General features: G+C 35.9%; 2 protein-coding genes across 4 annotated transcripts; one reads left to right on the top strand and one right to left on the bottom strand.

Annotated features, from left to right (window-relative positions):
* The first annotated feature begins 3,929 nt into the window (after positions 1-3,929).
* On the top strand, positions 3,930-14,193 carry LOC101217119 (kinesin-like protein KIN-4A). Of its 2 annotated transcripts, none has more exons than XM_011655823.2 (26): positions 3,930-4,921; positions 5,930-6,076; positions 6,163-6,312; positions 6,421-6,674; positions 7,196-7,380; positions 7,475-7,599; positions 7,827-7,863; positions 8,194-8,285; positions 8,380-8,487; positions 8,558-8,683; positions 8,795-8,918; positions 9,094-9,206; positions 9,384-9,482; positions 9,556-9,669; positions 9,774-9,890; positions 9,968-10,048; positions 10,434-10,505; positions 10,817-10,910; positions 11,228-11,259; positions 11,341-11,438; positions 11,518-11,616; positions 11,706-11,927; positions 12,231-12,393; positions 12,859-13,029; positions 13,108-13,415; positions 13,649-14,193. In XM_011655823.2, exons 1-25 carry the CDS (start codon positions 4,805-4,807, stop codon positions 13,318-13,320), a joined length of 3,153 nt encoding a protein of 1,050 aa, XP_011654125.1. In that variant the 5' UTR covers positions 3,930-4,804; the 3' UTR covers positions 13,321-13,415; positions 13,649-14,193. The 2 variants fall into 2 exon arrangements, with proteins under 2 accessions (XP_011654125.1, XP_004141269.1); XM_004141221.3 differs by having other exon boundaries at positions 3,931-4,921; positions 13,646-14,193.
* Positions 14,194-15,477: 1,284 nt separating this feature from the next.
* LOC101216881 lies at positions 15,478-18,477 on the bottom strand. 2 transcript variants are annotated; one of them, XM_004141220.3, is made up of 2 exons: positions 18,180-18,477; positions 15,478-16,248 (listed from the first exon to the last, which is right to left on the bottom strand). In XM_004141220.3, exons 1-2 carry the CDS (start codon positions 18,315-18,317, stop codon positions 15,877-15,879), a joined length of 510 nt encoding a protein of 169 aa, XP_004141268.2. In that variant the 5' UTR covers positions 18,318-18,477; the 3' UTR covers positions 15,478-15,876. The 2 variants fall into 2 exon arrangements, with proteins under 2 accessions (XP_004141268.2, XP_031740570.1); XM_031884710.1 differs by lacking the exon at positions 18,180-18,477 and adding an exon at positions 17,060-17,254.
* Positions 18,478-18,497: the final 20 nt, after the last annotated feature.

Genomic DNA, 18,497 nt, shown 5'->3' with positions numbered 1-18,497 from the left:
CATTTACACTATTACCATTAGCACATGTCCTGTCCCAAATCCCCAAACCCTCTTCATTTTCTTATCCCTTCTAAGCTTTTGCATCTTACATCAAAGACAAGACATGATGAACAACAGAAAATTTTCAAATTTTATGAGTCCCCAGCCTCTGGGGGCCAGCTTAACTTTATTGTTATTAATCATAATCATGATAATATCTAATTAAAATCCTAACCCCCAATCATATCTTATCCTCCCAATCAATATGTGTAATAAAAACGTACTTAAGTGTCACTACATACATATATATAAAGGGGGTTTTAATTTCTTTTGCATAATTATGTATTATGATTAATTAAAGGGGCGGAGAGAGAGAGATAATCGAGTGGCTTGCATACAAAATAAAAAGAGTATTTTTTTTAGAATAATGATGCAATGTAAAGGAGAGGGGAGAGCATGTGATTCAAAAAGCTTTACATGTTGATCAGAATAAAAAGCAAAAGAAAGTTTTTTGTGAAGGAATGTGAATAAAGAAAACCAAAGTCCCCCTGCCATACCCCATATCCAAAATTGACATCTCTCTACCCTTTGTCATGTGGCTTTGCTAATTGAGTTGTAATCACAACATTTTGGATTCATGTTACTGCTATCTGTATATTAGAAGAACGGTTGTCAAAAAAGAAAAAAAGAGAAAAGCTAGGAAAGTGATGGATTCAATAGTCTAAAAAGACATTATAACTTCGTTTCCACGTCGTCTTGGTTAGAATTTAAATAGGTTAACCTTGATTAAATTTCATTTTACATTTCTCTTCAAACCTCCGTGTAATTTTGTATGAGTGCAGTTTTTGATTTATTGGGCAAGAAGTCAATTTCTATATTAGTACTATATATAATATAAAAAAGAAGAGGGTGAAGGGTAGTTAATAAATCTACATTATTATTAGTGAAACCTTAATTATATTATAGTAATATCTGCCTTTTGGCATTGTGTTTTTAGATTTTAATATTATAGAAAAGTGACGAATTTGTTTTTTTGTGTTAAGATGAATTAGTTTTAGATTTGATAATATGGGTGTCTTTAAGAACATTCAAAGCGCGGAGATCAAGGGATATTGGAATAATGCCAAAAAGGATATCATGGTCATTTAGAAGTTGATTAATTGGCAATTAATAAGATCAATTATGATGAAGCCATCTTAAATACTATAATTATAATTAGTTGAGATGGGTTAATAATTTAGTGGGTATGTTTTGATAAGGGGAAGGTAAAAATTAAAAAAAATAAATGAAGAATTGAGTTTTAGGGCATTAATGAAGAGAGGGTGAAGCAGGTGGATTGAGATAGGAATTATTTTTGGATTATTAATTGACTAAATAGGAAGACGAATAAAGGTATCCTAATTGCTTGTTGAAGTGGGGGCCAAATGGGTGGGGTTTTTTCAACCTTTGCTTAAGCTGCAAACAGGGTAACGGTCCGATTTTACAAAAGAGAGAAAAAAAAATGAATGGAGAGAGTTAGGTTGAGAAAACGAGAGGCCTTTTAATTTTATAATAAAGCTTTCGAGGGATAAAAGGGTGTGTGTTCCTTCTCATCACTCACATGAAAATATCTTAAGAAAATAAAAAAACAAAAATTTAATGTAACATGTAAAGTAAATTTTTAGTTATTTAATTTTGTGAAATGTATAGGTATGATGTGCATTCAAGTATTTTTTATTTGGAATGGTCATGAAAGTTTCTAAGTTTTTGTTTCTTACATCTCAAATAAAAGAGATGGAGAACCTCTTCTCCTTCCCTCTCAAGGATTTGATATGTGAAAACTGATTGCTTAACTTACAGTCCACATCTTCTATAAAAACATAGGAGTTGGCTTTTCTTTTTTATATTTCCTTCTTTTAATATTACCACCAAACCCACCCAACCAAAAACCTTAAATAAAATTTATTCTTTTTTTTTTAAAAAAAATTAAATTTATTATTATCCCTCTATCTTAAAAAGTGAGCAAACGAAGGTCTTAAATGGACGACAATTTTGTCCACACAAACGACTTTACATATATTTTTGATTCACCAACGGGGGCCAATCTTACAAGGTGCATGTGGTGTGGATTTCCTTTTGAATAATAATGCAAGTGAATAAAATTGAAGAAAACATAGGGTGGAAGCATAAAACTTTATAAAAGGGAATAATAAGATTGTGTGTGTGTGTGTGTGTGTGTGTGTGTGTGATGAAGAGGTTAATGAAGAGATGGATTGAGGAGGGGGTTTGAAAAACGTAAACGTTGGATGAAATTGGTTGGAGAAAAACAAAAGTGTAGACGATCGAGTTGCTTAAACTTTTGTGATGGGCCTTCCTTATCTTTCTTGAAATGCTTTACCGATCCAACAGATTGGCCCCAACCAACACCACTTAACATTTCTACATCACCTCCCAAACAAATAAGAAACCCTTCCAAAATCAATATATTAGTGCATATAAATCAACATTTTAACTATAGACCCTCAAGCCAAAACCTACCTGACATTATTGTAAGGCCGGGTCTTGTCAATGGGACAAACAATTTTGGAGGTCGCTTATGCTAATTACTCCTATTTATCATTTGTTGTGTAAATCAACTTGGATTGGACTATATATTTTTTTGGGGGAATGTTTGGGATCTAAGTTTGGACATGAATGGCCATGTGGGTATTAATCAATCATATTTATTTTTGTTTAATGTATTGAGAATTATGTATTCAATTTGAGTGAAATTATAAATATGTCAACAACGTGAGTGTGAAGATTTGAATCTCTCTAAGCTTTTGATAATATATGTTTTCACAACAATTTTACTTTTGGTACCCATCTCAAAAGTCTCATGTTAACATAGATAATTGTCATTCAACTATATACCTAGATGAACATGTAATTCCCTAATCAGTGTGAGATTTTGATTCAAAATAACACGTTATCTTTCAATTTTCATAGTACGTTTCTTCATCGTTCTTATACAAAAAAAGTATATATTAAAAAACATCAACGTAAAGAAACACATAGGTAGAATTAGTATGCTAAAAAAATGAACAACATATGTCCTTCAAACACAACGACAACTTTTGAAAGTGTGTTTATTTATATGTATATTTTAAAATAAATCATTTAGAGTTCATAACTATTTACATTTAATTATGTGATGTGTGGTAATAGTATGATTAATCAACATCCTAGTTTAAATATAAGTGAATAATCAATTACCATAACTATGCTCACTTTTATTTATTATTAATTGGTTTAAAATTGTAATTTGGTAAATACTTATATTATTTAAAAGATGGTGATTATAGTTTGATACAGGTTACAGACTTATGGAGAGATAATTAAAAGGCAAAGTACATATTAGAAACTTTTTAGAATAGTAAGTAAATATAGATTAGGAGACCCACAAATTTTATTTCTAAGCATACAGACAAAAAAGGAGATGATATGGAAAAAAGAATTTAATACTTTTGTAATTAAATATAAAATTACGAGTATAACTTAATTAGGTATAAAAAGCTTTTTTATTTTACAGAAAAAGAAATGTGAAGATGTGAATTTGAATGCTAATAAACAAAAAAAAGGGGTAAAAATGACGTGTATTATAGTTGTATGTAAGGGTAGGATAGGTGAATAAGGAAGGGTAAAAGAGTAATTGGAAGAGAAGAAGAAGAGGGGAAATAGTAATACGTTTGGTTAGGGAATAAGGAAGAATTGGAAGTATTGGAAGTAGAAAAATAAAAGAGAAGAAGAAGAAGAAGAAGAAGGAGGGAAAGAAGTGGGGGCCACAGAGTCTGACCGAGAGAAGGTGGGGTCCAGCTGGTTATAAACGATCAAACGCCATGTGAGTGTGGGAGACCACCAGCTGGCACTGTCTCATTTTGAGTGGGACCTCTTTCATTTTTCTTTTTCTCTCTTTCCTCACTTTGCCTCTTTACTTCTTTCCCCGGCCACCATCCTCCCTCCCTCCTCCTCCTCCTCCTTCGCCCCCGCCAAGTCCCCATCGGTACCTAGGCGCCATTTAGCCACCATTTTCTTCAAACTAATTAAATTAATCCATCCATCCATCCACTTCCCTCACGTGCATTCCTTACCACGCTACCATGTTTTTGTTTCTCTCTTCTTCACCATTTCATCATTAACCTTACTGGCTGGACTCACTTCGCTCATCGATTCCATTCCCACTAACACTTTATTCTCCCCCTCTTCCCATTCCACCTCATACATTTCCATATTCCATAATACGGATACCGTGGTATTCAAGAAAACAAACTCTACAGGGGTACTCTCGTAATATTCTCTAAACCTCCGATCCGGTGAAGGGTATTTCGGGAAAGACGACAATAGAAGTTTCACAGACGCAACCGTCTGTGCTGGTGTGTAGTGAAGACTAAGGAAAATGATAGTGGTTGTTGTCCTAGCGGTTAACTCTCTACAGTTATAACACAATACCCCCCCTTCTAATTCCTCAACTACCCCTTCTCTTCTCACCCTTTACCCACCCTTCAAAACTATTTCTTCACTTTCATTTTTTTCTTTCCCTTACATTGTCTGAAGCTCAGGATTTTTGTTTTTTTGTTTTTTTGTTTTAGCTTCTTTTGGGGTGTTGTGGTTGCTGTATCACTTTCTGATCCTACCCTCCTCCACCATTTTCAGACAATGCGAACGGTTTTCCAAAAAAAATTGATCTTTCACTGCTAGACTCTGACGTACATAATCTACACTCCCTGCATCTCTTCTTCTTCTTCTTTCTTCTGGAAATTCTTTTCCCATTATTCTCTCTTTTCTGCTCTTCCTCTGGCTGCTTCTTATGGAAGCTGGGGAGGATTGTTGTGTTAAGGTTGCCGTCCACATCCGTCCGCTCATCGGCGATGAGCGCCTCCAAGGGTGTAAGGATTGTGTCACCGTCATCTCCGGAAAGCCTCAGGTACTTTTCACTCTCTCGTGATGTGGATGTGGGTAGCTCAAAGCTTTGAATTTGATTGTGGGAAGAAGTGGGAAGGGCGATTCTTCACTCCTCAATGGCTACTTGCTTTAGGGAGATTTGTTTCTTTCCGGACTTTCGAGTTCTTTAATTTCCAGGTTCTGAGAGATCTAGATCTAGTTGTGCAATGCCATAATATGCCAAATGGGTACTTTTTATCGATTGAGCCTCCTCTCAGATTCGCCAGTGATTTTCACGTCGGCAGCTTCCCGGTTGTAGTTGGGAGAGGAGGCGGAGTGACCGGAGAGTATTTTGACATTTTAGGATTCTTATGAACAATCACTATGGCAATTTGGCGGCTAATGATGACATTGTATTAAAATAGTACTTGAACAACCGACTCGAACTTTAAGGTTGCTTAGGCCAATTTCTCAATTAGGGAACTGAAATCATCGCCCCCTCGGCATGATTCTAATTTCCAGGTGTGGGTGGTCTGCTATTCTGACGGGTTCTCTCTTCCTTCTTTCGAGTCAATTGTACCCTACTTTCACCCAACGAAGAAGCTTTCAAACTTATTCTGATGACCAAACTTACTATCCCTCTTGAATTTTTGGGTCAAATTAAGATCTTAACTTTATAAAATGTATTTCTCTGTCACATATCTTTGGCTAGGTAAACAGCGTTCGTAACTTTCTGGGTAGAAATGTGATTGCTGCCGTAATGCTTGATGATTTATAGCAAACAGTTATAATTCGTTTGGGGTGTACGTGTGCGTATAGCTTGTTTTGCTTCTCAACTATGTCCCAACACTTGAGCTTTCTAGCATCTTTCTTGTATTACTCTACTGCCAAAAGATCCTGGCAACTTGCCTATTCGAAGCGTGATAACACAAATTGTTGCTTCTCCTTCTTTTTGATATTGCAAATATGAGTACATCACAAATGTACGTGTATCCGTGTTTAATTTTTCTTTGAATTAGTGGGATTAAATGTCATTTTGCCTCTGGGGCAGGTACAAATTGGATCCCATTCGTTTACATTTGATCATGTCTACGGAAGCACTGGTTCACCTTCATCATCAATGTTTGAAGAATGTGTTTCTCCGCTTGTGGATGGTCTATTCCAAGGCTATAACGCGACCGTTCTTGCGTATGGTCAGGTATAGTAACTTTAGAGTAGTGCTGTCCATAAGAAATCTCGTATCATTCCGTTTCTCCTTTTAGTTGATAGTTTTGGTTGATGCAGACTGGATCTGGGAAAACTTATACCATGGGGACAGGTTTGAAAGATGGTTGTCAGACAGGAATCATCCCTCAAGTGATGAATGTCTTGTTCAGCAAGATCGAAACTCTAAAGGATCAAATGGAATTTCAATTACATGTTTCTTTTATTGAGGTTGTTGTTATGATCCTTTTCCTTGATGACTTTTATTTATTTATTTGTTTTCCCAAACATTTTAAGTCCTTGTGCAAAGCTCTTACTATAATTTCTTTTATGAAAAAGATTCTCAAGGAAGAGGTACGAGACCTGCTAGATTCTACTTCTTTTAGCAAAGTGGAGGGTACAAATGGACATGCAGGGAAAGTTATGCTACCTGGGAAACCACCAATACAAATTCGTGAATCGTCAAATGGTGTCATCACTCTAGCAGGATCTACCGAAGTTAGTGTAAACACACTGAAAGAAATGGCTTCTTGTCTGGAGCAAGGATCACTGAGTAGGGCTACAGGAAGTACGAATATGAATAATCAGTCAAGGTAAAACTTCAAAATGTACATTCAGGGAATTAAATGTCTAGGCAAGAGTCTACATGGCTCTTGAAATTTCAGCTAGACACCAAGAAAATTTCTGGGTGGGGTTCGAGGGAAATTTTACAACCTGCATAAACTTATCAGATTGGGGTTTCTTTTGAGTCTTCAACTAATGATGTTTTGAGTAGAATAAACCTAATTAAGGATAGATTTGCATACCTTGTCTTGTTTATGTCAAATAAAACCATGCTCACTGAGTATTCCTGTAAAACTCATAGATTCTATCAACCTAATCTTGAGGGTGATATAATATATTTCATCAATGTTGTTATATGTCAGAATATTTCTTTTTTTGTTTAAATGATTAAATTACTCGAAACACCAATGAGGAGTAACTGTTCAGTGATATCATTTTTACATGTCTAATGGAATATAAAGCTTTTCCAGTTTAGTATCCTTTGGAAGCTGAAATTCTATGCCAATCTTAGATGCTGACTCTGTTGCTGAATTTTATGATCTGTTTTTAGTCGTTCACATGCCATCTTCACCATCACATTGGAGCAAATGCGTAAACTAAATCCAGCTTTTCCTGGAGAAAGCAATATTGACAACTTAAGTGAAGAGTATTTGTGCGCAAAATTGCACTTGGTAGATCTAGCTGGATCTGAACGAGCCAAGAGAACTGGTTCTGATGGTTTACGTTTCAAGGAAGGTTGGTGGAATGACTTATCATTCACTTGTCTTCTTTTTTCTTTTCTTTGTATGTGTTCATCACTCATCAGATTGTGTGTGTTTTTAAATAACAGGAGTTCATATAAACAAGGGTCTTCTTGCACTTGGTAATGTCATCAGTGCTCTTGGTGATGAGAAGAAGCGCAAAGAAGGGGTTCATGTTCCATATAGGGACAGTAAATTGACTCGACTCTTACAGGTTTGGTTTTAGTGTAGATAGTCTTTTTCACAAGAATACTGTTACAGTTAGACGTTTTCTTATATTATAATTCTGAATGTGGAATGAATTACTTGATAAAAAAATTTCATTGAAAGATGCACCCAAGAAAACTGTTTCAGCTAGAAGAGAGAATCATGTCCTCAAGAAACGTTCACTCCCCCCACCCCCCACCCCCCTGAGGCTAATGAAATTTCTTCATTTTGCAGGATTCTCTTGGTGGTAACAGCAGAACTGTTATGATAGGTAAACTTGTAATCTTTGTTTAGTCTGATGCATAAATGTATCTCTTTCTTCTTTTGCCAAAGCATTGTGCTTCTCCGTGTCCTTCCCACATCTTCCCTCCATCGATAACAGAATTATTAGGGCATTTGTTGGCCAACATTTGAAAAGAGAGTATCTTATTGCCTCAAAATGGATTTTTTTTTTCACCAATTGCCACTACGCTTGGTCTCGCCTAACAATATTTTTCCTCTTTTCCTTCTTCTCTGTCTGAAAATTGCATGTCCTTTTGTTATTTGTTAAAAGTTATTTATATTAAGTTCTTCCTATAATAATCTTGTTTTACTATCGTAGCCTGCATCAGCCCTGCCGATATTAACGCTGAGGAAACCCTCAACACTTTGAAATATGCAAATCGAGCTCGCAATATCCAAAATAAGCCTGTTGTAAGTATATAGAAACTCCCTTATTTGTTTAGTGGGATGATGAATACTATACTCTTTCTATATGAATATATTTCTCTTCTTCATTGCCAACCAGGTCAACAGGGATCCCATGTCTAATGAGATGTTAAAGATGCGACAGCAACTTGAATACCTGCAGGCAGAACTTTTTGCACGTGGAGGGTCTTCATCTGATGAAATTCAGGTACATGATTATGAAACACTTTATAGCTTTATGTTTTGAATATCATGTAATTTCTGAAACATTGTAATAGGTTCTCAAGGAAAGGATTGCCTGGCTTGAAGCAACCAATCAGGATCTCTGTCGTGAGCTTCATGAATACCGTAGCCGACGTGGCATCGTGGACCAATGTGAAACAGATGCTCAAGTTTGTGCCCAGGTATGTGCACCCTCACCCTTTTCCTTTGCTTGTATGAATATGTATAATGTATGCTGGCTATGTTTATCTCCCCGGCAAGTTTGTATTTGAACCTTGGACCTTATCTTTCAGGATGGTATAACTTGCTCTGTCAAAAGTGATGGGCTGATGAATTGCTCTCCCAAAAGTGATGGGCTCAAAAGGGGATTGCAAAGTATTGAATCACCTGATTTCCAAATGAGTGAAACCATATCAGGTATGACCTTATCTAATTTAGACTTCTATTCCTTCACTTTTCATCAGTTTTGGAAACTCAACCGTAATTGAGTATTGTTTGTGCTTTTCTGACATTAAAGATTATCAGTTTATGTTGCTTTGCTTTCCATGTTTTTTTAATAGCTTTTACTAATTTTAGTTTCCAAGTTTGGCAGGTGAGTCTCCAGAAATTGATGAAGAGGTGGCAAAAGAATGGGAGCATACACTTCTCCAAAATAGCATGGACAAGGAATTGCATGAACTAAACAAACGTCTAGAGCAAAAAGAGGTGAACTTTGGACGACGGAAACAGTAGAAAATTTAAGTTGTCAATTTTACGAGGCTAACAAAACTTTTAAATATGGTTTAGTTATTATATTGTAGAATATGGAGATCTGCTTTTGCTTACATTAAATCATTGTTATCCTCCTGCATTGTTTTAATTTTCATTTTAATGACTTTGTAGTCGGAAATGAAACTTTTTGGAGGATTTGACACAGCGGCTCTCAAGCAGCATTTTGGGAAGAAAATTGTGGAACTGGAAGATGAAAAAAGAGCTGTCCAGGTTAGCCTCTACATCAGTAGAATCTTTATCATTTTTTGTGTTGAAAATTTGTTCATTCTTATCACTCCTGCAGCTAGAGAGGGATCGATTGTTAGCTGAAGTTGAAAACCTGGCTGCTTGTTCAGATGGTCAAACACAGAAATTGCATGACATACATTCCCAAAAACTCAAAACACTTGAGGCTCAGGTGATTAAATTACTCTCTTTTTAGAACGCCATTTTCATATGAAAAGGAAGTCTCCAACTTGATTTCTAAACATATTATTATTCTTATAATTTATTTATTTTCAGATTCTAGAACTCAAGAAGAAACAGGAAAACCAGGTTCAGCTACTAAAGCAAAAACAAAAAAGTGATGAAGCGGCGAAAAAATTGCAGGACGAGATTCAATTCATAAAAGCTCAGAAGGTAAACCCTTTATTTCTTGCATATATGCACCTCTATTCCTTTTTTTCTCTCCATTTGCTGAGTCTTGAAACTTGAAGGTTCAATTGCAACAAAGGATGAAACAAGAGGCAGAACAATTTCGACAGTGGAAAGCATCTCGTGAGAAAGAGCTCCTCCAGGTAATTCAACAACCAGAAGATTTAAGAAGAAGAAAGTATACTCTAGTTTAACTTTTCAATTATTTATCTCTGTTCTCATATTAGCTTTACTTAGAATACTTTTTGTTTCTTATTTATTGTGAGTGTGTTATCTTAATGGTCAAAGGTAATTCTGACCTCTTAACCTAGTCAGTAAATGATTAAAACTCAACAATTTGAGTTGAGAAAAATAACAGAAAGATTGTGGCATGTTGGCTTCCCAGCGGCAACACTGTTACAGTTTCTTTGTTGCATCACTTCACAATATATTTCATCCCATTATGTATTACTATTTACTATCGACTGTATCGATTTTGTTTCCTCATATCTGTTATTCACTATTTTTGTTGACAACTTGGCAAAACAGCTGAAAAAGGAGGGCAGGAGAAATGAATATGAAAGGCATAAACTGCAAGCTCTTAATCAGCGGCAGAAAATGGTTAGTACTTCATTGTTACTTCACACCTTATTCATCCTCTCTCTGTCCTATTTCCTACAACAAGGTTAGATTGCAGGTTTTTGTTCTAAAAAGTAGACTTGACTAGGGATTAGATTGAAAGGTCTTTCCTTCAATAACAAGGTTCAAATGCATTGGACGCTTTGATTATGGTATTATCTTGTAGCTTCTCTTAAGGTTTCCACTTAAGAGATTTTAAAATGTTACTTTTCTTTAATGGATAGCAATTTGGTTCTATGAAAAATTTGGGTCACCTTTCTTCCCATATATCATTATGCATTTATTTGTACCAGGTTCTTCAAAGAAAAACAGAAGAGGCTGCAATGGCCACCAAGAGGCTGAAAGAACTACTTGAAGCCCGGAAATCTAATGGTCGTGAAAATTCAGGTATTTTCTCGCTTGGGATGTATTATGATTTTGCTAATCTTTATTGTTCTTTTTGAGGAGCATCTCTGTTCTGGGTCACCTTTCCTCCCATATATCATTATGCATACCCTTTGATCTTGATTCTGTACAGTTGGAGTCCTTCTTGTAGGCGTCTTCTTTCTTTTGTGGGCTTGGTTTTTTTATGCCCGTGTATTCTTTCATTTGTTCTTTAAATTTGTTATTCTTATTAAATAAATGCCTTGTTAATAGGAGAAGCGTTTTCATGCTTATACCATATAATTGATTTTAAATTTTATTCTTTTTTGTTGATTTTTTAGGCATTACAAACGGAAATGGAATGAATGGGCAGGTATTTTATGGGCTGTTTCATTGCTTGCTTCACTACTATGTCAGCTTGATCCCGATTCTAATGGACATATCTCTTTTCTAGAGCAATGAGAAATCTCTACAACGCTGGCTCGACCATGAATTGGAAGTGATGGTGAACGTGCATGAAGTTCGTTTTGAATATGAAAAACAAAGCCAAGTGTACGAGTTATACTAGAGACCTTGATTGTATTTTTCATATAATAAAAATCAAATACTTATTGATTTTTCTGCAATACAGGCGAGCTGCACTTGCAGACGAGTTATCCATGCTGAGGCAAGTGGATGAGTTTGCTTCAAAAGGCCTCAGCCCTCCAAGAGGGAAAAATGGTTTCGCTAGGTAAGCATTGTTTTCAAACAAAATAATTCACCTTCTAGGTTCTCACATAAAGAAGTGGACAGCATTTAATTTGTCTTTTGCATGATCAGAGTGTCCTCTATGTCACCAACCGCGAGAATGGCCAGAATAACATCACTTGAAAACATGCTAAGCATATCCTCAAATTCCCTTGTGGCGATGGCTTCACAACTTTCAGAGGCAGAGGAACGAGAGCGTGCCTTCACAAACCGCGGACGCTGGAACCAGTTGCGCTCCATGGGAGATGCTAAGAATTTGCTTCAATACATGTTCAATTCTCTTGCAGATGCACGGTAATTATTTTGCTCCTGCAGCCGATATTTTTCTTAGAATTAGTGATACTCTTTAATTTCCTGGATTGTGAGTACTCAGTGCTTGAATAATGTAAAATATGAAAGGATAATTCAAAAGAAAAATCAGGAAATTTTGGGGCTACCCAGCAGCAATTTATTTTTCCTCTTTGGACCTGAAAGGTGAAATTGGCATTTAACGAGAATTGGTTGATATTCAAAATTTTCCATGTATATCATCCTTTTTAAATAAGAATTTCCACTGGTCTACTTATTTTCAAGCATCACTTTGCTTATTTTTTTCAGGTGCCAATTATGGGAAAAGGAACTGGAAACTAGGGAAATGAAGGAGCAACTGAAAGAACTTGTGGGATTGTTGCGGCAGAGTGAGACACGGAGAAAGGAAGTAGAAAAAGAGCTAAAATTGAGAGAGAAGGCTGTTGCAATTGCATTAGCTTCATCTGCACCGGTGAGATTTATGTTCATTAGGTTTTTCTTTTCCATGCTGCATATAGACACGAAATCCTACTTTTACTTGCCAGTGAAGGTTTTTATGTTTCTGCCGAGTGGTTAATTTGGTATACTTCGACCTGAAAAAATGGAATATACACAGATACTTCAACCTTGTTTTGGCAAGACCGATCCTGTGAAATATTAAATCAGATCTTTTAATGAGCTGTATTGACAGTGACAGATATGACATAGATCCTGTGACCTTTTTGTATAATATCATGAAAGAAAACTTGAAACTTTTCAAGTAGCTGATGCAGTAATCAGTGGTAGTTTGAGATATTTATTGAGTTAGTGATGGATAGGGTGCACTGTCTATATCTAGTTCCTTAATAGTTTGGTTGATCTTGCCATTTCCATCGTTTGATATTCGTTGTAAACATAATTAGAAATCTGTCTTATTGGCACTTTTTATCCTTTTCAGGTCCACCGTGAGCATGAGAGTACACCACCATCATTGAAACACTTTGCTGATGAATTGAGTGGTCCTTTGTCTCCAATGTCAGTACCAGCCCCTAAGCAACTCAAGTATACAGCAGGAATTGCCAATGGCTCTGTTAGAGATTCTGCTGCAATCCTAGATCATGCACGAAAGGTTAAAATTTATCCCATTCATTTACTGTCGTGTAGGAGTTGAGCTCACATTTTTCTTAGAAGGGTGCTATTAATGCAGATGGTACCAATAGGACACTTATCAATGAAGAAGTTAGCAACAGTAGGACAAGCTGGAAAACTATGGAGATGGAAGAGAAGTCATCACCAGTGGCTATTACAGTTCAAATGGAAGTGGCAGAAACCATGGAGACTTTCAGAATGGATCAGGCATAGTGATGAAACAATAATGAGATCAAGGCCTCGACCACATGCGCTGCCCGCTGGGATGTGATATTTGGTGGTTTCGGGTTTATTGTCCCCCAAATATCATTGACTTTCAACCATGATTCCACCTCATGTCACAGGAACAAATTGCAATAACTGCAGGTACTCTTCTTGATTTTTAAACTCACTTCGTTGAACTACATACTCAAAAATCAATTTGAGTAGGTTAAAATTCTGATCATATTTGGATAGATCCCATTGTTAAATTGCATCTACAGTTTTGATTCATTGAATGCAAGACTGACTTGAAGTGATATCTTTTTATATTTAATGTCATCTGATTCATCTATTTTTATCTACTTGAACCTGACATGACCTTTCTCCAATGACAGCAGCTAAAGTCAGACTAATGAGATATCTGCATATTTCTTAAATGGAAAACCATTTTGGTAGATTTGTGATTTTGGATTCTTTTTCGTCGTGGTTATCACATTTGAAGCATCTTGTAAAGCTTGTGTGGATGCTACAAAATGGGGTCATCTGACTAGCTAAGAAGGCCGCAAGTGCGGGAACAGGGCGAGCATAGATACAATGGATAGATAGTGAACTCGCCCAAGAAAGTTTTCTAATGTTCTTCCCGCTCCTTTGTATATCTTGTCAATAACAAGAAAAGGAATGCAGGCATACGTACGGAAGGTTTTTTCTTTTTAGGCATTTGGTTTTTCTTCGTTTTGATACAATATTGATTTGTTGAAAGGAACTATTAGGCTGGAGAGGAAGGAAGAAAAAAAAAAAAAAAACAGAATTCTTTCTAATATGTTTTATCTTATTGTGTGACTAATTTTATTACTTGAGGACTGAAGCTTTGTAAATGTATTTGTATTGAAGCAAAAGAAGAATCTTCGAATCAAACTTTATGAAGTGTATACCAAGTTTGCTATCTTTGATTTTAGAATATGCTTCTTTTCCTTGCAGACGAATAGGAAATGATATGAATGACGTTGATGAATCTCACTCTTCAAGATTCAAAGGAAAATAAAAACGATGATGGGAAAGTAATGGTCGGAAATAAACACTCCCAAGTTCTTTCATAAATAGCATCTTTTTTGGCCAATGGCTCATCCTAAAACATCTCATAAAATCGATATCGAACTCGAAACAAATTTTAGTTTCTTTGATTCTCATATTCAAACGGTTGATTAATTTTTTGTTTATTATATATCAATTCCTCTTAAAAGGATTTAATTGTTCCTGAATAATGAACAAGGAATTTGGGGCATCAAATGTTAAACGTGTAGAAGAATGAGGATTGAATGAAATTCCTCCCTATTGACAATCGGACATGTGAATCTATCACGATTCAAAGCAAGGCTGCTTTTTAACAACTTTCATCAACTTGATGATTTGAATAATCTGTATTAATATTTTCAGCCAAATTGTCAAACCACCAACTACTGGATTTTACTCTCCCCCTCTATTTTATTTTTGACTTAGGAGCATCAACTTGATATTTGCAACACATTAATTCACATTATTTAGAGAAAATGAAATAGAAGTCACCGACAAACTTTCAACTCCACTCTTGGCATAAAGAGTTTGTATACTCCACAACTAAGAACAGTTAATCTATGCCTTCACGGCTCCTTATACCATGAACTTAAAAAATCTACTTCACTTTTTACCACACGCATCTACCTTCTTAATTTAAAATTACACAGCTTTACTGGACGAGTAACAAGCTCTTAGAGCATGCTTTCAATAGTCGGCTGTCTTCATTCACTGGATTTAAACAATGGAGGAGGAAAAAAGTCTTGTCAACAAAATTCATTCTAAGTGCATAGATATTTTAATTTGCCTCGATCGTGTTATCATCAAGGAGAGCTGAAGTGCAACAGTTTGCTAACCATATTACAACTTTAACAAGAGTCGTCGTTCTTGGATCCTTGGTTCACAAAGCTACTTTGTTGAAACATAGGCCTATTATTCAGTGAGCGTATGCATTTATTCAACTATAAGTACTCGCTGATCTTTTAAAGAAAACCAAAAAGAAACGACGGTGACCCTCTCTCATTCAATTAACAAAGGTCAGCAACTCATAAAATAAAACATGCATATAAATACGAGTTGCTCGCAATACTTCTGTATGATTCTATATTATAAACCAAAACTATCCACATGAGAATTAAATAATCAGAATATGGAAAACATCGATCACCAGTCCATGTTATCTGCAAAACCTGGTAGGCCTTGAAATACGATTAGAAAGGAAAAAAATAGGTGTTATCTCCATACAATAAGTCCATATATGGGTCTGGTTACTGCCTCTTCTAAAATGAGAACTTATGTATGAGGATGATGTTGGCAAACCAAATTGATCGTGTTTATATATCTCTTATCTCTCTCGTTGTACAGAGGAATATGTTGCAAGCTACTCAAGAAAGAGCTCACTCACAACAATTGGCAACACCATTTAAAACCTTAGCTTGCTAGCATCGACAACAACTGGGGTGTGCCAACATAAGAGCAGCTGTGGCATGTACAAATCGAAAGACACAAATACAAGTTCTGGAGGATATTTTCTTGCCAGGTAAGACAAGAATGAGGATTGATACACTAAAACAAGTTAGATCTGGGCACACCAATATGCATAATGCTCATCTTTGCGATGGTTACTAACAAGACCCCCACATTGCAAACAAATAAAACTGCTCCCATCTGAGAAGGCATCCATAACAACTTGCATCCTACCAGTTTCTGCCAGAATTGAATTAGCATGACCATCGACAACTGATGAGCTAGACATATTATTGTTACTTTCAGTAGGTTCAGGGTTCAAAGGCTGTTGGGCTTCAGCTATAGCACACTCTGCAAATAAAGAAGCTAGTTGATCAACATCAGCAGTCTCCTGTAACCGACTTCTGTATAGCTCCCTTGCACGATGCAAAGATTGAAAGACTGCTGCATCCCCACCTTGAGTTCTCATTGCCATTACAACCTGTTCGAACATGACAAACAAGGTGCCAAAAGCTATTAATAAAATTTATTGTTCTTTATTCTGTTCTTTAAGGTATTAGCTAATAGCCTAATACGCTCCATCCATGATTTGACCATTGATTTAGCCATCTGAGCTGACTACTACAACTACATTCATGTGTACTATCGTTTCTTCTAAAAGGTACAAAATACCATATGTTTGTCAATATATTTTTCAATCAACACGGGTAGAAAACTAATGGTATAAAATGAGTTAACATACAATTCCATTTGTACAAAAAAAAGAGTAGTATACAATTGGTAAACATAGGTGCAAGACATCTTTAGGTCAATGAACAGAAAGGTTTAAAACATTTCAAATTCTATAATACAGTTCATCTTTGAAATGTTACTTTCAAAACAATGTTGACAAATATAACCCCATCGTAGTGTTTTTTTTCTTTGTTTTTCAGTATGTCATGAATCAGATGTCAAATATACAGATCAATGCAATCAGTTCGTGATGACAGATTTATGTTGCAATTGTGCAGAATGCTGATTGAAATTTAACTACAACTTGACTTTTTTTATGAATAACTAAACTTTCGTTGTGAAGAAATAAAATAGCACATGGGTATACAAAAACAGAACCCAAAAAGGGAGATAAATCATAAAAGGGGACTCCAATCAAAAGAAATAAGACTTAACAGTTAACACATAATTATGAAAGGGCTTCGTTAATAAAGCACACAAGGACATACTAAATCAAACAAAGGACTAAACCTCAATCGGTGATCTCTCAAGCGTTTGAAAAAATTCATTGTTTCTCTAACCTCAAAGTCTCCGAATAGCACACACCCCAACTAGCCACAAAAGGAACTACCCATCTCGCAGGAGAGCTTGATTAATAGAATAAATCCAACGCACCAAAATATCAATGAAAAAACATCAGAAGGCCATTTTCAGGGATGGAAACCAAGCAAGCCATCCTTAACATTGAGCATAAAAGAGCTAAGGAAAGTGACGGATTCTTTCTTCTTATAGACTTGACGGATGTAAGAAAAGGGGACTCTTTGGTATTCTAAGAGTTCTATAAAGAGCAACATCAAAATGGAATTCCTAGTGAAGCTAATACTACTTTGATTCCCAAAAAATCTACTCTAACATAACTGGGGTCCGTAGCTCTAGAATTCTTGTCAGCGCTGTACGAAATAACAGCGAAGTTATTGGCCACTACACTTGTCAATGGGAAATATTTTTCTTTTCAATTTACTTTATTTATTCTTAGTAAGGCCACTAAATGAAGCATTTGAATACGTTCCATCTTCTTTCAAGCACTTGCGTCCTCCGTTCCCACTGTTCTTCGTTCTTTTTCCTCGTGAGCGTTGGTGGGAGAAGTGAATGGGGATTTCACAAATTGCCCTCTCTCTTGAGCTTCAGACATTCGCGTTTGTTATTATCACCATTAAAATAAAAAAGATGTATCATTCCAAACTTCAGAATTGAATTTTCAGAGATGGAAGTCAAGCAAGCTATCCTTAACGCTGAGAATAAGAAAGCTCCAGATTGTGATGGTATTTTCTCGTCTACCTTCAGAGGAAATTGGGATGTCAAAAAGGGGGTTCTTTAGCAGATATTTTAATGATGGATTAAGAATAACAGAAAAACCCAATTAGTAGAAATGTACGAATGATAGTTATCATCTGAAAATTCGGCTCTACAAGAAGTTGAAACCTTTCTCCAATTTGTCAAGCAAGGAAGAAAACCTTATTAGCGACTGTTCTGTCCCATTTAGCAACCGGAACTCAACTGAAGTAATTTAATTCACAGTTCAAAGAAAAAACCAAGAAGCTAAAAATATAACGAAGGCAGTGCAGAAAGGTTTCGAAAGAAGAAGAAAAGATTAAAAAAAAAAAAAAAAAATCAAAGAGAGGGAGGTTTATATTAAAATACCGCTTGGAGAGCTTGGGAAGGCTTTCGTTGATTGATGAATTGACGAGCTAATGTGAGTAAGTGGCGAACGGAATCGCGTTCGCCGGCTGTGATAGACGGAAATTCAGCCTCCATCATGTCGGAGTTCGAACAGTCCATGGTATCATCGGCAAATTAAGCTAAAGGTATTATTGCTTTGCTTTTATACAATGAGAAATCAAGGGCATCGCACAGTTTGTTTTGGCTTTTGGGGTTCTATTTTGATTATGGATTTCGTAATTGAAATATGCTCAGATGGTTCTAGCAAATTCTCATTGGTACCCACCACCGATCTCTCGT

The sequence above is a fragment of the Cucumis sativus genome, chromosome 4 (assembly GCF_000004075.3).
Source record: "Cucumis sativus cultivar 9930 chromosome 4, Cucumber_9930_V3, whole genome shotgun sequence".
NCBI lineage: Eukaryota > Viridiplantae > Streptophyta > Magnoliopsida > Cucurbitales > Cucurbitaceae > Cucumis > Cucumis sativus.
This window is presented reverse-complemented; position numbering and strand designations above follow the sequence as displayed.

Bases quoted from the DNA above. Each gene is read 5' to 3' on its own strand.
- LOC101217119 (XM_011655823.2), top strand. From the start codon at position 4,805: ATGGAAGCTGGGGAGGATTGTTGTGTTAAGGTTGCCGTCCACATCCGT. The intron at 11,439-11,517 runs GTACGAGTTATA...TCTGCAATACAG, and splicing joins TATGAAAAACAAAGCCAAGT to GCGAGCTGCACTTGCAGACG. The intron at 13,030-13,107 runs GTTAAAATTTAT...CTATTAATGCAG, and splicing joins TCCTAGATCATGCACGAAAG to ATGGTACCAATAGGACACTT.
- LOC101216881 (XM_004141220.3), bottom strand. From the start codon at position 18,317: ATGGACTGTTCGAACTCCGACATGATGGAGGCTGAATTTCCGTCTATC. The intron at 16,249-18,179 runs GTATTTTAATAT...ATGTTCGAACAG, and splicing joins CTTCCCAAGCTCTCCAAGCG to GTTGTAATGGCAATGAGAAC.